Raw genomic sequence first — 19,271 nt, 5'->3', positions numbered from 1 at the left:
TTTAATTTTTCGTTTTACACTCTTATCACATTAACATACATAATCGTATATTAACTAAAAAAATACGTTTTCATTTTAACAAGTTACACAATTATAATCATCTCGTCAATTCCTTCGAAATAAGCTCAATATTGAATATCTTGTTATTTAACCATATTATAATGACGACGAATTGTTTTTAACATTTACACATTATATCTTTATATAATTAAATCAAAAAATATTCAATATTAGGCTTGTTTCGAAGATATTGACAAGACGATTGGTGTAACTTGTTAAAATTAGAACGTATTCTTTTATATATTTTAGTTAATATACAATTATATATGTTAATTTAGTAAGGGTATAGAATAAAAAAAGAACATAGCACAAATTAATTAAGTAACTATAAAAATATAAGAATTTTAATATTAAAAATATATATTAAAGAAGTGTTCAAATAACAAGTGGTCGATTATCGCTTTCAATTTTTGGGAAACTTGGAATAATTGGAAAAGAAAAACTAAGCGCAAAAATAAAGAAAATATGAATTAAAATTAGATATATTTGGCAGATTAATTGATAAATTAGTTCATTTATATCCGTTCAAACGTGTACTAAAAATAAGTTCGTTTATAAGCCAATTTATGTTTGTCAAATAATGTCTTATTTTGGTGGGATCATCCCATTTTTATTTGATTAAATTTTAATTATTAAAAATATTTTAAGTTATATAAAAAGTCTAATAATCACATAAAGTGAGATTCATTTGAGAAGTAGTAAGTATTTGAAAAATAAATAAGTGATCCTAACTATTTATATGGTTAAAATTGGTCAAAAATTATGGTTTTCATTACTTTTTAAATTAACCTATGACTAATTATACAATTTTAAAATCATGTATTTTTATTATAAATATTTATGTAGGGACAGTTATTTGAAGACACAAATTCGCATTGGATTTGTCGAAGAAAAGTCTTCATACAACTTGAATATGTTATTACATCATAGATTTTATTCTTATTATTAAATTCATTTTTTTAAAAAGAGAACACTCTCTTTTATTATATTTTTTTTAGATTTAAAAATTATTAATTATATATAATCCACGTTAAAACAAAAATAGTTGTATAAAAATGTAAGTATTTTAATTCGATAATATATTTTTAAAATCTTTATTTTAATATATCAGTTCGAATATTTACGTATTCCGTTTACACCAATCAAATTTGATGGTTTCATCTCATGGATCTGAAAGTAAAAGAGTTGTAGTTAAACTACTTGGTCCTAATGAACAAACACATGAAAGCAATAAGACGACAACCGAAGCCTGTTGCCGCAAGAAACCCCAGACATTTCTTTGAGTTATGAATGTCGTAATTGAATTGCTGCAATGCAGCACATCGTGTCAACAACCAGACACCTTTGTACCTGAATCAAACAAAACCCCAACCCAAAATCAACACTAATTCCGTAATCAATCAATCAATCAAGATTCAAACTGAAACCAAGTTCTTTAACATACTCTTTGGCATTTGCAATAACGAAAGCTTCCAAAGCCCACCTCGGGAACACAAATCGTGCTACCACAAAAGCAACAGACTTTTTCTCCTGATTTGCGATCAAGGTCAATACAACAGGAAGAAGCACAGACCACTGCGTGAAACAAAAATATCAGAAGTAAGTTCATACAAATAGATTATATATATATATAGTACTTTGGAAGGCAGCATACATACCAATTGGGCTTGGCTAAACTCCAGGGAGATGGCAAGCGTATAGGATATACCAGTCACGCAGTAAACCAGGCACAAGAGTATTACGTAATTGGATTCGAAGCTTGATCTTGGATAGCTGAAAAAATAGAAGATGCAAAGATAAACCAAGGGCTTCAACACCACGTTTAAGAGGTCCATCGTATCTTTCGCCAGAAAATAAGATAAACTGTTCATGCCACTGGCACTCTCCCTCTTGTATTGTAATTTATCCTGAGAAAATGTTCTCAAAGCTCCAATCATGCACAACAGAGCTGAAAATCACACATCAACACCATACTAATAATTAGTATATCAAACAAATTCTATGTTTCTTGATTAATACATGTTATACATGATTAATGCTTTCTCTATTCCAAAATATTTGGAACATTCATATAAAAGCACTAGTTTATCCCTATATCTTGTTTCTAAAGATGTCCAAAAGTTAAAAAGATTCAAACCCACATAAAGTTTCCATATTTAAGCTGTGGTACTGGTAGCAAGTAAGAGGTAGAGAAGATGAGAATTGTTTTAAATATTTCTTTTTAACCAAATGGCCGAATATTTTGGAAAGGAGGGAGATATGATAACTTAAGAAACCAAGAGGCAATGTTGTTTGATAATACAAGTTATTTGATATCGATCAAGGGCAATAAAACAGAAATGCAATGGGAAAATGGAATAATGAACTTGTGTTTTTTTTCTCTATGTTGCACTTACAGACAGCTATGACGGTATATTGATAACCAGTATATCCAAATGACACATCACTCACTTCAGCCATAGTTCCTAAGCATGCTCCAGCAAGCAAAAGAATTAGGTAGTCTGCAGCTTGTGCTCTAGCATCTCGCATTCGCTGCTTAGCAACCCTGTACACACAAATCACATTTCCTTACAAAGAAATAACGTTTATCAAGATTCAAGACTTCCCTGAGAATAACTTAAATACATGCCAGCTCCCAAGTGTTATTTAAGAGAACAACCTTCTCATAGATTTTTTTCAAAATGCATGACCTTCCGATAGGCTTTGAGGCATTCTTCAGTTAGGAACAAACATTCTTTTGTTAGGCAGAGACGTTCTTATAATATGTAAGAAAAAGAAAGTAAAGTCATGCATTTAAAAGAAATATGTCCGAAGGTTATTCTCCTAAAACCTCCAGCTTGCAAGGTCTTGCTTACCCCATCCTCCACAATTCTTTCTCGGGACAGACTACATAAGAATACATAAGGCAGAAATTAAATGATTTTATGAACTAGCAGAAAACTTAAATGAACCTTCTGGATTTTTACTACTTACTGTTAAAAGATGTAATTTATTCATAAACAGATGTAAGAAAATTCAAAGAAAAGTGCACCTTTGAACATGTTCTATGTTACAGGAATTAACTGATTAGCTGCATTAAGTGGAATTGTGGAAAGGAGAAGCAGACAGTTAATTAGTGGTCGTAAAGGTGGAAGTTAGTTTGGGGAATGGCGCCAAAGTTTGTTAAGATGATGTATATATAGATGCATTGTAATTCAGAATTAAAATTCAAACATGAATAGACAATACATTCTTTCTCATCTCTCTTTCTCTCTCTGTTTTCTTCTTTCATCAAGGGCGAATATAAATCACCCTTAACATTGGTATTATAGAGCCAAAATCCTATTATGATTCTTGATTCATCTTGACAAGGTGGTTCTGACAACCAGGAAGTACCCATAATTTCTTGGATCTATCACTAGCCACGAAGTTAGGACTTAGGATGTAAGGTAAAGATTATTTCTCCCCAGGCTATAACAGTCGTGGATGGTAAACCTTTGGTTTGCCAACATGTTTGTAAGAATTTCGCTTGGGAAATGCGATGGAAAGCTTTTGAGCCTGATATGATCTAATTCCTTTAAGAAGTTGTGACATGGTCATTCCGATGCAGTGTCTGTCTTTTGGGACCAATATATTGGTATTTCAAGAGGCTGTTAATGCAGTTCACATGTGACGGTCAACAGTTTACGTTAAAAAGGATTCCATCGCAGAAATTAAAGGTAGTGGAGGGTGAACTTAAAGATAAGGCAACTGAAACAACAGTTCATTTATTTCAGCCAATTTTCAACACCTAACATGACTCAAGTTGTAAATCGTTTTCTGATGTACTTAGTAACATCCAATATAAAAAGAAAAAGTCACAATTCATATTAAATTGCAATGAAAAGAGAAAAATAGAGAATATTACCTTCCAAGGTAATATTTGTACTGCTTGAAAACTCCAGGAGTTACTCGGCCAGATAAATCTGGGGTTGTGAAGTAATTGTATCGTTCAGTTTCTCGCTGGCCCTCAGCTTTCACGTTGGCTAGACCAGGAAGTGCAGATGATGATACACTTTGCTCACAAAGATGCAACATATCTGGGGGTACTCTGTACCCGTTATGAAGCATCCATCGTACTGGAAGCTGCTGAGCTGTCACATCCCCTCCTGGTTTTATTATACCCTCAAGTATATCAATTAAGTGGTCTGGAGTATTTACACGGTCAGGTATAGTGATTCCTAGACCTTCAAAGTATTCCTCCACCTTCTCTATAGGTCCATGATACACAGTAAGACCACCTTTTGCGAGAAGTATCAAGTCGTCAAACATCTTATACAAGAAGTAGCTGGACAAGGAAAAAAACACACTTCCAATAAGCACACTTTTCATGCTTTGGATTTCAGAAAAATTTGAACCTCATAAACAAGGCTTCACGCAAATATTTAAAACTTTCATAGGCTCCAAATACAAGATGATGAAAATTTCAATTAAACGACTTGAAAAATATGGGTGGTGAGAATACTCCACATCATCCATGGGGACTAAATTTCTATTAGCTTATCAGCTAACATCTAGTTTGCCAAACATAGCCTTAAGCATTTTGCACATGACTTGAATAATTTGACTGCATACTTTTAGTCCCACTTCATCCAATAACAAAATTTAGTTTTGTCGTAAGTTGATCAGGTGAGTTGTTAAATAGTTTACATCCATTATCTCAAGTTTTGGATCGAACTAATCCATTGACACAAATAGTTCCAATGATAGCATTAGTTTAGTATGGCCAAGTAAGTGTTGTTCCGCATGGTATAGAATACTTTCTCATCTTGATATGTATTTACATTCAGGGTTTCTTAAGCTCATCAATATTTTTAAGTGATGATTTATACATAAGATGTAGCTTGTTTGATGAAAATGTATTGTGATAACAGAGTAGCTATGAATATTTTCAAGAATCAGACGTTACAATAGCATATAAAGCACGTTGCAGCTGATAATCATTTTGTATGTCAGAAGGTGGTTGGTACTTCTCAATAACCTCCCTCTATGGAGTCAGATTAAGCATGTTGAAGCTGATAGTCATTGATCCTTTTCACCATTATTTGTTATACATTCAAGGTTCTATGAGAAATTCTTTATGTTTGGCCCATTCCGGTACATTCTACCCTATTTATCCTCAAATTGGAAGTACGTGCCTTCCAAGAACCTCTCTTTTTACTCCGACAACTACAATTTCCAAAATTCTTGGTCATTAGAAGAATAGAAGTAAAGAAAAACAATAGACAATCTCAATCTGATGATTCTTCAGACTAAGATCTGAAATGGGTTCATGTACAGAAGATAAAGCTACATACGAACATGTATAAAATAGAAGTGAAAGAGTGAAAGATTCCGCATGACTATGAATCGTTAGATAACCTAAATTAGAGATATACAACTTAAAATTGTATTATATCTATATAATATGTCATGTATAGCCATCAATATCCTGATTCCTGAATAGCTTAAAGTCAATCCCTGAACATGAATGATGGGTTTCAAGTTAAACTTAGCACCATACATTTAAAATAAAGCAAATATATGATGTATAGATCACATAAGTAATACTCCCTTTATCCCAAAATAATTGCATAGTTTGGCATGAAAAATAATTTAATAAGAGTATTTTACCAACTCATATATCTAAAATACGCAGGACTAAATAGAAGAATCTAGTGGACCAAAATTAATATTAACAATATTTTGTCATTTAGCTTTTTTTTCTTCTTCTTTGATACTTTGATTTTAGTAGAAAGATGGAGTAGTTATATACCTTGGTTGGTGAACAACCATGCTGATGTTAACTCCTGCAAGAGCTTCACGTCGAAGAGCTCTAAGAAGCAAACTGGAAGATGCACTGTCCAAACCAGATGTGGGCTCGTCCAAGATTAAGAGCGAAGGTTCCATCACCATTTCCAGCCCAACATTCACCCTTTTCTTCTGTCCTCCAGAAATTCCACGCTTTTCAACCGTCCCAACCTTGGAGTCTCTCACTCCCTGCAGCCCCAATGCCTCAATAACTCTTTCAGTTATAAGAACTTTATCTGCCTTTGGCATATCGGCAGATAGTCTTCAGATTGCAGGATTTTAGCAATAGTAGAAGACAATAAGTCAGTATATATATATATATATACACACACCTTAAACAATAAACGGTACATCTTTTTGTATTACTTGTAAAGTGGCGTACCTGCATCGTGCACTGAATCGTAGGTTCTCTTCTACAGTCAAATCTCCATGCACTATATCATCTTGTGGTACAAAACCAACAATTTTTTTGTACGAGTGAATGGATTCATTCTTTCCGTTGATTAGAATCATCCCCGACATAGTGCATCCTGATAACTTTCCAGTCAGAGCAGAGAGAAAAGTAGTCTTTCCTGCTCCTGAAGGACCCATTACAGCAGATATTCTACCTGGAAAAATTTTCCCACTAACCGATCTCATTATAGTTTTGTTTTTCCCTTTGAGAGTTAGCGTTAGCTCCTTAAAAGCAATCTCAATCCGTGGCCTTCTCCTCAAAACATCTCCGTCACCATACATCATTGGGAATCCTCCTGGAGAGCTCATGTTCATCTCCTCCATTGCTTTCTCTCTCTCAATTTGACCATATGCATACTTAAATATTTGGCTCCTGGTATGCAGTTCTTTTGAAGTTTTACGCTGGTGCTTTGTATTGTTATCTTTGTTTTCCAAATTGGAACCATTACCGCTCTCAGGATTATCATCATGCAACCTTTTTGAGGCAATTTCTGTCTTTCTGTTCCCTTGTGAAGCTGAGGGGCCTGCAGGTGGGAGAGAACTCTTGGTTTTCGTTCTGGAAAATTTTCGCGAAAGCGTATCTTGCAACCCCTGCAATCCTGACGGTTTCCAGCCAGCTAAATCTTTTGCAGCTTTCGACTTTTGACTTGCTTGTACTGACTCTCGTGCATACTTAGCTGCCGCTTCCCTGGATTTTGCCTGTTTTTCGTACCGAGTTGAGATTACTTGGTCTGAGCAATTATAGACGACTATCAGTATAGCGGTCAACAAAGCCTACGAAAAACAATTGCATAGCATCAAATGTGCTTCTGTTAGATTCAACTCAGAAACTTGGAGACTATATTTAACCTTCTTTAACGAATGATCAACTACTTACAATGAGCAAGATTCCATAAACCTTCATGCTTGGAATTTCTGTTCCCTTTTCGCACTTAGTGCCAATGAAGCACCCTACATATATTTCAATAAAGGCTAAATCTTGATAGACTCCATTGTATTTGTATATTATACAAAATTAAAATTTGACCGAAAAGGGATAATTGGTGCATTTTTACCCTTCACAAGAATACTACGCTAAAACGGGTTTATGTGCTAGTTATTAACATTCAATTGATTGGTTTGAGGTTATTGACAGAAATGATTAGCCCTAAAATCCAGAAGAACTTACGGTATTTAACCCTAGAGCCCATCCTGCAATAGCATCTGCAATCAAACCAAAATAATGCATGAATGAATGCATATCAGAAGGAACAACTAACAACAAATCCATGCACAGTAGTGGAAAGTGGAAACAAAATAGAAATACCTTCCAGGGCATTGAATTTTCTCGATTGTTGTTGGACAATAATATCCGGCCTCACAGAATATCTCTTTACCCAACTGTACAGGAACCCACATATCAGCTGCACCACAAGAATGATTCAGTTTGTCTGCAGGTTGTTGGTAGTGGTATCTGCAAAAAGTTTCTAAGAATATAGGTCTTAATAATGTATACAAGTCAGAAAGAGTGTGGAAATATTAAAATCAGGATGAAACAAGGATAATCACTTACGGCAAACAAATACCGGTTGTTGGATTGAGCTTTGCAACAGGACAGTGTGCACCCAAGGGGCATGCTTCAGTGACAAGTTAACAGAAACGTATTGTAAGTAGTTGGGAATCATACATTGGAAGCACATTGAAACTTCTTAAGAAATTTAAACACAAACTCCTTGGATTATGCATATAAGAATAGCAAGAAAACCAGGGAACATGTATCCAGTATCCACAAGCAGAAAATTCTGATTCCTAATCATATTCCAGCATTGCAAACGAGTTTCCTGACTCAACTATATACCATACAAGTCGTAAATGCAATATTTTTAAATTTGACTCCCTCTGCTGTGCAACGAGTGCACTTTTTACTGATTCCTAGCATGCAATCGATATCGTGTCGATATCTAAAGCTTGCACCTAATACCTCTGTGGCAATTTCAGCTAAAATTTTCATATTTACACACAAAAGGCAAAGGTGAGAAGGCACTTGAGTGAAGTGGTCAGATTTTTTTATCCGTGTCAGAAGATAACATCTACTGTGTGATGGAAGCATTTTGCATGAAAAAACTTATAGAAAAGATTGAGGCTCTAAAAGCGGCAAAACTGTGGCATTGCGAAGATACAGCAAAAACAATGCGACGTAACACAAGTTTTATGAAGAATTTGCTAAAATACACTTACGTATCATGCAAGTGAGACCTTGAGGGCAGAAAAATCCCTCGCAACATGGTTTGCTATTAGTTGTCCGGAAAGGCATTTTTTGTGGATCCGTCTCATTGAAATCATATTGTTGGCCTGGATTTGCAGCACTTGCCCATCCTGCCTCACATCCAGCAGTCCAAGAGGACAGGTTACAGTTTTTGGTGGGTTCTAAGAAATGAGATTGAGAGATGCTTTTCTTGGTGTCGCCAGCTTTTTTCAGGAAACTGGTAAAATATACTCTAAGTTCTGACACGGTACACAATCGAATTGGGAGGTCTGAAAGTTAAGTATACAAGGACAATAATTAGGAAAGAAGATATCACGTCAAAACACACAGAGGAAAAGTAAACAAAGGCACATGCTCTTATTTTTGTAATGATTGCATTCATAAATTACAAGTTTGGTTTCATAAGACGCTACACCTTCAATTGATGCCCATTGGCCACATATTCATAGATTATGCCTTGCCACCTCCATGCACCATATGTATGGAGGAAAAGTTGAAGTTCATAATCAAATGTGATTTTTGAACAATCTTCCAAAAAGCACTATGATAACAGTTCAGGATTAGGCCAAAGGTCAAAATGCAGAGTAATCTAAGATCTTTGCTGATTGGCCATCTCTTATTCTTTAAGAGTTCGTCCTAAATCGTTTAGCTTATCTATCAGAACTATTTTCTTTAGGAAGCCATGATCTACGGTTCTGAGAGATGTAGATGTTCCTGGTATCTCCATCACCGACCATTTCTCATCCAGTCATTAAACAAGCAAAGTTTATTTTCAGGTCCCTATCGATCAGGAGAGGTATGCAGCTGCTGCTTTAGCATTGGTTGATTAAATAATAAATTGAAATCACAAAATAAAATCATGAATTTATTAAATAATGGAATGAGTTTGATGAAAACACCTCAATATTATCTATATTACAAAACATTTATATTCTTAAAAACACTTGAGTTGTATGGTTCTGAGTGTTGGGCAGTAATGAAGGTGTAAGTGAAGAAATTGGAAGTTGCAGAGTTGAGGATGTTGAAATAGACGTTTGGACAGACCATGCAAGATAGGATCCCAAACGAAGTTTTCCGTTCGGAACTAGGGGCTGCACCCACCGCAGATAAATTGAGAGAGAGTAGATTGAGCTAGTTAGGGCTTGTCCATAGAAGACAGTTTACAACACCGGTGAGAAGAGTGGAGAGGGTAACGCTTGAGGGGGAGAGGAGGAGGGTAGGCCTAGAAGAACGTGGGATGACCGGTTGAAGATGGACATGGGCACATGGCAGCTTCAGGCATTTCCAAGGACATGATCTTTGACAGGAGTTCTTCAAGGCATAGGACTAGAGTGGCCGATCATTAGTACGATCCGGTTGAAGGTGTCACAAGGGTATTGAGTGGAGGGTAGAAAGTAATTAGATAAGCTCCTCATGTGGGATAGTTGGGCCACCTTGACCAGACCTGACTTTCTTGCCTCACTTTCTTAATGGTCATCTTACATGTTTAAGTTGCTTTATACATTAGTTCTACTTGTATCACATGTTTTACCTTCTTATGTTGTCCGTTTACACATCATCGACTGGTGCATACACAATTGAAGCGTTATTCACCGGTTATATCCTGATTACCTGTTCTAGACACCTTTGTGCGATGCACAAGTTGAGGGTTTTCACAGGAATAGTCTCACAATCCTAGTGGTTTGAGATAAAGTTTTGTGTCATCCTACCCTCCTAGACCCTACTTTCAAGTGGGATATACCCAGTTTTTTGTTCCATTTGATTATGATCTAGCATTCCTTAGGCTATCTTATTCAACTAGTACTTATCTGAATGAATTTTTGTGTAAGGTATAACCATTTTACTTCCTGGAAACGAGTGTCTTTAACAAAGAAAAAACAAAAGAAATGCATCACCATGTAACTTGTCTTGGCAGTTCTGGAAGAACTCTTCCCTGCCACTGAAGTCAAAAGCTCCATTAAAATCCTTTTTCCTAAAACAGAATACAGATATAGGTGAGAGGGCTGAAGAGTAAAACAGATACCAGTGGTGCAGTGTACTCGGTACTCACACATTTTCAGTGCAAAATCCTATCTCTCTTTCGATTGCTGGCTCGTATTTTTCAACTGTCCTGTTAAATCTTCCAAGAAAAATGTTTGAAAGCAATGGTGATAATCGAGGTTTTGGATTGCGTGCACCAGGAGCATCTTGAGACCAAACATGGTGTGGAAAATGACCCACAAAAACAAGTAGAATGAGGATCAAGTATTCAACCCAAGAGGCAATTATCCTCCTCTCTCCACTCATCTTATTCACGTTGCAATAGAATCATGACTCTGTTTACCAGAAATGAACAAGAAACGAATATCGAAATCACCCTAAACGTAAATACCAAATGGGTACTACGTAATCGAATTATTTTTCACCAGAGTTGAATGATTGTTGAGGAAATGTAGTTGAAAAAGAAAATCTGAGAAAAGATAGTGATTTAGGTCAAAGGAGGTGTTTTGGCGATTGCGAAAGGATCGAGGATGGATTGCAGATTGGGTGGAGAAGCATGGTTTTTGGGGTGAAGAAATGGCGGGGAGACAATGACGGTAATCTGAATCTCAACCTTCAAGCGCTTGAGCAATTTATACGTGTGCGGTAGAGCAACGAGTCAAGGGCTTCACTGCAAAAAAAAAAAAAAAAAAAAAATTTAAATCGTCTATCCCATGAACATCGTTTTGTACAAAAATGGAAGTTATAAATTTATTTAAATTCATATTTTTACCAACTAGATTTAAATGCATTAAAATCATCGAGTACTCAAATAACATGTTGATATGTGTTGTATCATTTATCCTTACTTGTACAAACATTCAAATTATCTTCATATGATATAAATGGACAATAAGGAGCGGCGATGGACCATGAAAAACTTATTGTGTTCTTCATTTCTTTGCAAGTACTCTATTTGTTGTGTTTGTAAGTTTTTCTCTTTGTAAGATTGTTTAGGATAAGTTATCATTTCCTTTCTTCCGCAACAATCTTTATTGTATCTCCGTATGTTAATTCTTGATATACATCAATAAAAATAAAAAGTTTAAAAAGTTTGTGTAATTGTATTCAACTCCCCCATTCTACAATTATTTTATATTTATTGTCATCCCATTCGGGACCAACAAAACTTTAATTAATAAATAATTAAAAAATAATAATCGGTACGATACGGTATTACCATGACATGTGACTTTTAATACCATGTACTAAACAAGTTTAGACAGTTGGTACGATACTACCAACCAATTAAATTGGTAACGACTAAATTGATACGAGAATTGATTGGTTTATCTTGATATAAAATTGATGCCACTATTCCTTTCTTCTAATTTCATCATAGATCCAAGACTCTATACTAGAACCCTAGTTGCTAGGCTAGCAATCAAGCTTTAAATTTGATCTAAATGAACCTGCATTACAAATAAGGTGTAGAATCCTATGGCTCGTTAACTTGCTACTTTTGCGTTTTGGGTGTTTCTAATTGTATTCGAGTAATGATGCTTAGATGGACTACTTTTTACGAGAAGAATGATGGCAGGTTTTGTTTAGAATTGTACATAAAATTGCATAGAAACTAAACAATGACGTCAGTAAAGTTTCAGACATGTAATCTTGTTGTACAAACAAAATTCTTTATAGCTTTTCAGTCATGTGTTATTAATAATTTAACAGTCATATTGATTCATATGAACATGTTTTATTATTGATCAAAGATACTTCGTTTTTGTATCTCTTCGGAAGCTAAATGTGTTGGTTGAGGATTAATTCAAAGTCTATTTTTGTAATTCATATTTAGACAAAGATTATTTAAATGATATTATTATAAAAATAGATGTGGTTTAACGCAATTAAATAGTAGAATGGATACAAATTACAATTTCCCAAAACAATATTTTGAAATATAATATGATCAAAGGACCGTCTATTAAACACTTACCATGTAAGTGTTTACAGATATCCTTAGAGTATGGAAAGAACAAAAATTTTTACCCGATAGGTGAAGGAAAATATTCTTACCTGGTAAATGTTTAAGACGCTTACCAATAATCCATTTTGATGGTCAAAAATGTTACACGACGATAAACATTTACATGGTAAACGTTGGATAGACGGTCCCTAAGTATATCATAATCCTAATATAAAAATTGATGGTAGGTGTGAAATTTGAATAGAAAAGAAAAATGATTGTTTTTCTGCCAAGATATATGTATTATGGAACACTGAAGCTAATCATGGCATTCTCAAGATTGTACTCTCCAGTCTCCACTACATACATAATCATGTATTTATATGTCAAAAGATTCAGATTTGATGCTTTTTAGCAAAACGAATATAGCTTTTTAAATAAAGCAAAATAGTCATCCAAATTCTTGTTTTTGTTCTTGTTTTTGTAGAATACAGATTCCCCGTTTCTTTGTCTTGAAGGCATGTCTGTATAAGTCTAATAGTTAGGTATGTCGTTCATTCAAATCGTACTCATCTCAACCGTATATTTAATTTGATAAATATTTGTTTTCGTAAATATATCGGTTGTTTTTTTAAAATAATGCGTTGAGTATAATAAATGAACTCTAGTCATCTTTCATAAATATTAAATCATAATAAATGAACCTACATAAATATCTCAATTAATTTGTTTATATAAATAACATGGTTTCTATTTAAATACCCCTCTCTCTATCTCTATATCTTTTTTTTAAGTATATAATATTTTTATACAACAAATAAACTCACACATCCTCCTCATATAACCATGCAATCTCATATAACCATGCAATCGTTTATGGGTATTTGCTTATTTCCATTCTGATATATTTAACAAACCACATCCACATGATAAAATTTGTGATTGGTTTTATGTACATTTAAACTAGACAATATTATTTCTTACAAAACATTGAGATGACTCCTAATAACAAATTAAAGTAAATTTCATTTGTAGTCCTTGTACCTCTTTTTTTGACATTGGTCGCCAAAATTCATTTCATATAAGTTTGTCATCTCAATTTACACTTTCGTACAGTTTTGGTCCCTCTCTCTCTAAGAATGTTAGAAAAGCTTCCATTAACTCGACATTTTTGTTGTTTCCTATTTTTTCTTTTAGAAAATTGTAAATTTAATTTAATTTACGTATTTGGTCCCTTCCCTCCCCTTTCCCGGTTGCTTCGATAGACTCTCCAGCCAAATCCGCCAACTGCCCACCCAATGACCATCAACCACCATTCATTCTTCTCCACTACTCCTTCAGAAGCCATCTTTGCCCTACCACGGGAACATAGAAGTTTTTGGAGTCCGTAATCTCTATGCATTTGGGTAGATGAAGTTCAGGTATTCCTCTACAAAGTTACTGGTTCCCAATTATTGCACGCATGTTGGCAAAAACACCTTCAATAGATACCTCTGCCTCAAAATTATCGTCCGATAGATATAGATGCTTCAAGGGTAAAGTATCTTCCAATTTGTTTCCACCTAATCTAATTTCAACCGATGAAGATGATTATGGGGTGTTGTTGGAGTTGGCCGGAGACGATGACAACTTGGAGAAGGAGATGCGAGGGTTGCAAGGAATGGGTCATCAACTTTATAAGCTAGGGGTCACCGTAGATGGCGCTTCTAAAAAGGGGTGAACAATTAAACGGAAAGGACCAAACCCGGACAAAAAAAAAGTTAAATATTGAAGTAATAAATATATGTGCATTAAATATTTGAAATTAATTACAAAAAGATGGTAGGGATAAGCAAAGCGAGGGTACCCTTTGTTTGAGGGAATGAACCCAGTTGGTGGAGTTTGATATATGTGTCATCTTTGTCACCACAAACAATTCAATTCTTTTTATTCTCATACTTTTTCTTTGACCACAATATTAAAAAAAAGATGATGATGTGATTTTGTAAGAAAATGGTAGAAAAGGAAAGTGAGCATTTTGGTGAAATGAGCCACCTTCCTTGGAGTCACACAATAGACATGATCCACATTGTCTCCAATCATTTTCAAACTCCCCTCCCCAACCACACAATCTTTTGCTCCCACTTGCTTCACTTCCATTTCCATCTCCATCTCATAATCAAATATGCCTAAGGCTTATTTTATCTGTGCTTTTTTAAATCTATGGCCTTCTATTAACTAGTGATATTCTTAAACCTGACTTTCACTCCATTTCGTTGTATGTCAAAACCTTCAAACACACGTATGTTAACAATCTCGAGTGTATATGAACCCCAAATCCCACTTTTCTTTTATGGTAAAACATACGTACATATGCCACAAAGGGTGTGTTATTTTCCGTTACCTTCTCAATGTTCTTTTAATCATGCAAATAACATGTTCGTACAATATCGAATCAAATTTTGTTATAAAACAAATAACAAGAACCAAAAAAGCCCCTTCAAAGCATTTTCAAACTTCAAATCCCCCTCCATCCCACCAGGACATATCTTCTTAAACTGCCCATGCCTCTCTCTCTCTCTCTCTCTCATATAGATATATACATATATGTATGTATATATGTGTGTGTGTGAAAGATATAACCTCTTTACTCTCTATGCACTATATAAATCTTTCCTAGTTGTCTAACATCAACACATCCCCCCCCCCTTCCCCCAAACACACACAAACCAAAAGAAGTACATATATATAAAAAGAGGATGCAAGTGAAGATTCTGAAAGCATGGGTTAGAAAAAGGAGGCAGATGAATGGAGTTGTACCTTGGGTAGGCCGTGAAAGGTGCTGCACATGGACATCATCGTCCATTCCAAGGGATGTCCCAAAGGGTCATCTTGTAGTCTATGTAGGTGAAAACCACAGGAGGTTTGTCATCAATGTCAAGTTACTAAAACACCCTTTGTTCAACGCGTTGCTGGATCAAGCTCGAGAAGAATACGACTTCACTGCTGATTCCAGACTCTATATTCCCTGTGACGAGGAGGCCTTCCTCAGCGTGCTTCATTGTGCTGCGCTCCCACAGGATCGAAGAATCACTTTCTGCCTTTGAATTTAGAGGGGTTAACTCGATTCCCATTCAGTCAAACAGGATTTTCCTACAAGATTTCAAAACTAATGTAACAAATGCAACTTTAATGTAAGATAAAGGAAACCATTTTTTAAAAGAATTCTTGAATCTCGATTAAAGATTGTTAGCAAGCATGAATCAACTGTTTCCACAGGATATTTGGTGGTTGTGCATCTACTAACATAGAGAATGGCTATTTATGCAAAACATACAATCCCCAAACAAGAAGTAACCACCTAGATTCATGAAACATTAAGTCATTGACAATTTCCAAGAAAAACGATTAGAGTAAATGGAAGATTAAGACTTCATATTACCGAAATTTCATAAAACTTCAAAAGGAAATCTACTTTCAAACTATATGTATGATGGCACGTTACAAAACTTTGTTGACTTGGATTGGTACAAGTCGGCAATGTTCTTGAATGAAGTTTTTACAGATGCTGCATGAAAGATGCTACCCTTTTTGGCAAAATTTCAACCTATCTATCTATTGTTATCATTGCAAATATAGTCATTTCCTATTTTTGTCAAAGGTTCCTGTATAGTTATCAAGGTACATATATGCAAGTCCTCTTGATTCCTTTTAGGTGAATTATATTACTTTTTGTACAATTTACTTTACGGAACACAATAAAGAAGCTATATGTAATGTTAAAGGAGAAAATAGAAGTTACTAGTTACTGTATGAGACTAAAAATGAAAAAGTGGATACCAGAAGGCAAACTCAAACTGGTAAACACATGATAAAAAAACACAATAAGTCCACTAATAAGTCAAAGATAATAACAGGTAATAAACATATACTCACATGAAACTTGATGGTTATCAAGGAGCCCGCCTCGTGATGTAGGATGGTGTGGCAGTGAAAAATGCCATGTAACATGGAACCAAGATGCAACCGACAAGAGTTCCACATTGAGCCTAAAAATCCTTTTATTGAACCAATAGAGTTACATAGACCAAAAGATAAGTAACATAAGAAAAGACCTAATTGCTAAGTTTCAAACGTCTTTTTCCTCTCAACAAGTCTTTAGCTTGTTCTCTGCTTCTCGTCAGCCAACAAGAGCTCCCACATCCCCTTCCATGAAATTTTTGTGCCATCTTCAATCTGTTTCATAAGATCCTTTTCACAGCAAGATTTATATAATTAGTGGTTCTTCTTTGCTTGGTAACCTAAAATACTTTCCTAATTATTCTTAGAAGACTACGCCTTTTGTTTATTAATTAAGGGCCTGTTTGTTAGCAGCTCAATGAGCTTAATGAGACTCACAGCTTATTCGGTCAACTATACATGATTGTTGGGTAATGGCTCAATGATATAGAAAATGGTTTATTAGTAAGCTTCTAGGGGGATCTTTATGCAGAAAACCAAGTTTTTCCGAAACCTGCCATTCCCAATTAAAAAACATGCTCATTCCATCTACGAGAAGACCCTCCCACACAAAAACTTTCTCAATCTATACAGACAGTTTATCCATACATGACTTAATGGAAAACCAACCAAACAGCCCCTAAGTCACTTCAAAATACATTTGATGTCATCTATATTCATTTCTTCCTTTTTATTTTTTTTTATTTTGATAAATCAGTTTCAGTTGGCACCATGCTCACCAAGCGCCCTGGCTAATACGAAACTGAAGCAACTTCTCTTTTGAATGCCGTATGAAAATTAACACTTTCTCTTTCAATAACCTTAAGTTAAGGTTATCTTTTTTTATCCATTCTCGTCTATACAAACTAATGTTCACAAGAGTCTCTTCTTTTGACCTCCTTTTTCTAGTAACTAATTACAATATTAAATCACAATGTCAACTACCAAAGCGCACTAATTCAATCAAATTTTGGACAGGCAGCGACTATAATGGTACTGTTGTTAAGGAAGCCATGATCGAATTGTTTACAAAATTGAACCACAATGATAAAAAATTGTTAAAGTCTAAAACTACAACGACCTAACTATAGGTTTTTCCGTCAGATTTACCAACATAAAACAGAAGAAAATGGAGTACACATATTGTGATGACGCATACTGTGATTCCTAACAATCAAACTGCAAAAATAGCCATTCTGTCTGGAAGAATGTACACATATTATACAAAGCATTGATCGATTTTCATATCATCTAACAGTGGTAATGGTAAGTCACATTTGCGGAAACACATTTAAGAAGTAAAACACCAAAAGATTACCGCTTCATTTAAGCACTCACGGTTGTGGGTGGGGAGCAAATAATGCAAGAATTCACATCAAGTATCATCTAACGTCTTCGAGCAAGACTTCAAGCTCTCTTCGACCAAAAGGCTGTCCACTAGAATTAGCATCCATGGACTTCACAGAGAAGTAATACATCAGCCAAGCCACCATAAAGTAAACCTCCATAAGAGACTGGAAAGCAGAAGCAAACAACTTGCCAAAGGATTGTAACAATATCCATCTTGCAAATGACCCACAAACAATACCTTCTAGACACTTGAGATTGATGGCAGGATGCACCATCAACGACAACAAATGACAACCTTCTTTCACAACTTCCCTTCCATTCTTTCTTGAATCCACCATAGCCACCCAAGCATCCACAGCAAAAACAAAAGACATAAACATATCCAACAAGAACCATGATAACATAAAACCATAAATCTCCTTCTCAAACCCTTTCACCCAAGGAGTCACAATTGAAAATGGCATAAACTTCAACCTAACGAAAATCTTAAAGATTGAATATTGATCCTCAATTTCTCCAAAAAACCACACACCTAACAGCTGAGTCAATGCATCCCTGACTACCCATCTCATTACAATGAACCCAGACAATCTTTTCATACCCAAACACGCACCATTCCAGAAAGTCCTGAGGAACGACCTGTATCCCTCCAAGAAATCGTTCACCACCAGTACAAATATAATCCCATGAACCCAAGCATGAGTAGCAACAAATAAGAGAACCACAAACCCATAGGAAGAAGATAAAGCACCAACAAGAAACAACAATGCGGTCAAATCATGATGTTCTAGGTCAAACCTCTTCAAGAAGAACTGCAAAACGGTTTTACTTCCAGCCTTACCATCAATCACTGCAGACTGATTGCTATCATCAACGACTTCATTTTCTTCTTCCTTTATGATCTCGATTGATCTGAAAGTCATCTTAGCACTAGAACGCACGGTTTCAGATACCCTAATTCCGTTATCGGACACGAAATTGGAGAAGCCCAATTGGGGATCGAAGGAGTCGAGTATGAATGAGGTGGCATTTAATTGGGGTTTGGAGAGGCTTCCAAAGAATCGATGATCGAGTTCTTCGTCTCCTGAGAAGAAATCGTCGTCTAGAGTGCCGACGCGGGTGAGCTGGAGAAAGGGGCGGTGGCGGCGGCGTTGTCTGGTGGTGATCGTGGTGGGATTGGGGGGGAGTTGAATTCGAGAGAGGAGAGATTTTATGGAAGGGTCGTTATCGATGAAGGAAGTGAGGGAATGAGTGGCGTTTTCGACGCTAGCACGTAGAGAAAGCAAAAGGAAGGAAAGATAGAGAAAGATAAGGAGATGATGGCGTGTGGAGAAGATGGTGGTGGTGGTTTGTTTGAGGATTTCAGTGGTGGTCCGGAGGTCAATTAGGCGCGCAGGCGGCTGTGGAGGACGGTCGTTCATGGCGTTGGGTTATCGGGTTTTCCCGATG

General features: G+C 35.6%; 3 protein-coding genes across 4 annotated transcripts; 1 reads left to right on the top strand and 2 right to left on the bottom strand.

Moving 5' to 3' along the window:
- Positions 1–1,202: 1,202 nt before the first annotated feature.
- Positions 1,203–10,852, bottom strand: LOC112522041 (putative white-brown complex homolog protein 30). The gene is made up of 14 exons (XM_025131103.1): positions 10,617–10,852; positions 10,462–10,538; positions 8,539–8,835; positions 7,874–7,937; positions 7,628–7,774; positions 7,490–7,524; positions 7,199–7,272; positions 6,251–7,095; positions 5,834–6,130; positions 3,947–4,366; positions 2,457–2,605; positions 1,719–2,008; positions 1,505–1,635; positions 1,203–1,410 (listed from the first exon to the last, which is right to left on the bottom strand). The coding sequence occupies exons 1-14, from the start codon at positions 10,850–10,852 to the stop codon at positions 1,257–1,259; spliced, it is 3,216 nt and encodes a 1,071-aa protein (XP_024986871.1). The 3' UTR covers positions 1,203–1,256.
- A 4,376-nt stretch (positions 10,853–15,228) lies between these two features.
- Positions 15,229–15,619, top strand: LOC112520666 (auxin-responsive protein SAUR50-like). The gene has a single exon (XM_025129110.1). The coding sequence runs from the start codon at positions 15,233–15,235 to the stop codon at positions 15,578–15,580; it is 348 nt and encodes a 115-aa protein (XP_024984878.1). The 5' UTR covers positions 15,229–15,232; the 3' UTR covers positions 15,581–15,619.
- On the bottom strand, positions 15,543–19,252 carry LOC112520665. 2 transcript variants are annotated; one of them, XM_025129108.1, is made up of 3 exons: positions 17,791–19,252; positions 16,410–16,724; positions 15,543–15,626 (listed from the first exon to the last, which is right to left on the bottom strand). In XM_025129108.1, exon 1 carries the CDS (start codon positions 19,241–19,243, stop codon positions 17,855–17,857), a length of 1,389 nt encoding a protein of 462 aa, XP_024984876.1. In that variant the 5' UTR covers positions 19,244–19,252; the 3' UTR covers positions 15,543–15,626; positions 16,410–16,724; positions 17,791–17,854. The 2 variants fall into 2 exon arrangements, with proteins under 2 accessions (XP_024984876.1, XP_024984877.1); XM_025129109.1 differs by having other exon boundaries at positions 17,811–19,252.
- Positions 19,253–19,271: the final 19 nt, after the last annotated feature.

The sequence above is a fragment of the Cynara cardunculus genome, assembly GCF_001531365.2.
Source record: "Cynara cardunculus var. scolymus isolate 2C chromosome LG 11, CcrdV1, whole genome shotgun sequence".
In the NCBI taxonomy this organism is placed as follows: Eukaryota; Viridiplantae; Streptophyta; class Magnoliopsida; order Asterales; family Asteraceae; genus Cynara; species Cynara cardunculus.
This window is presented reverse-complemented; position numbering and strand designations above follow the sequence as displayed.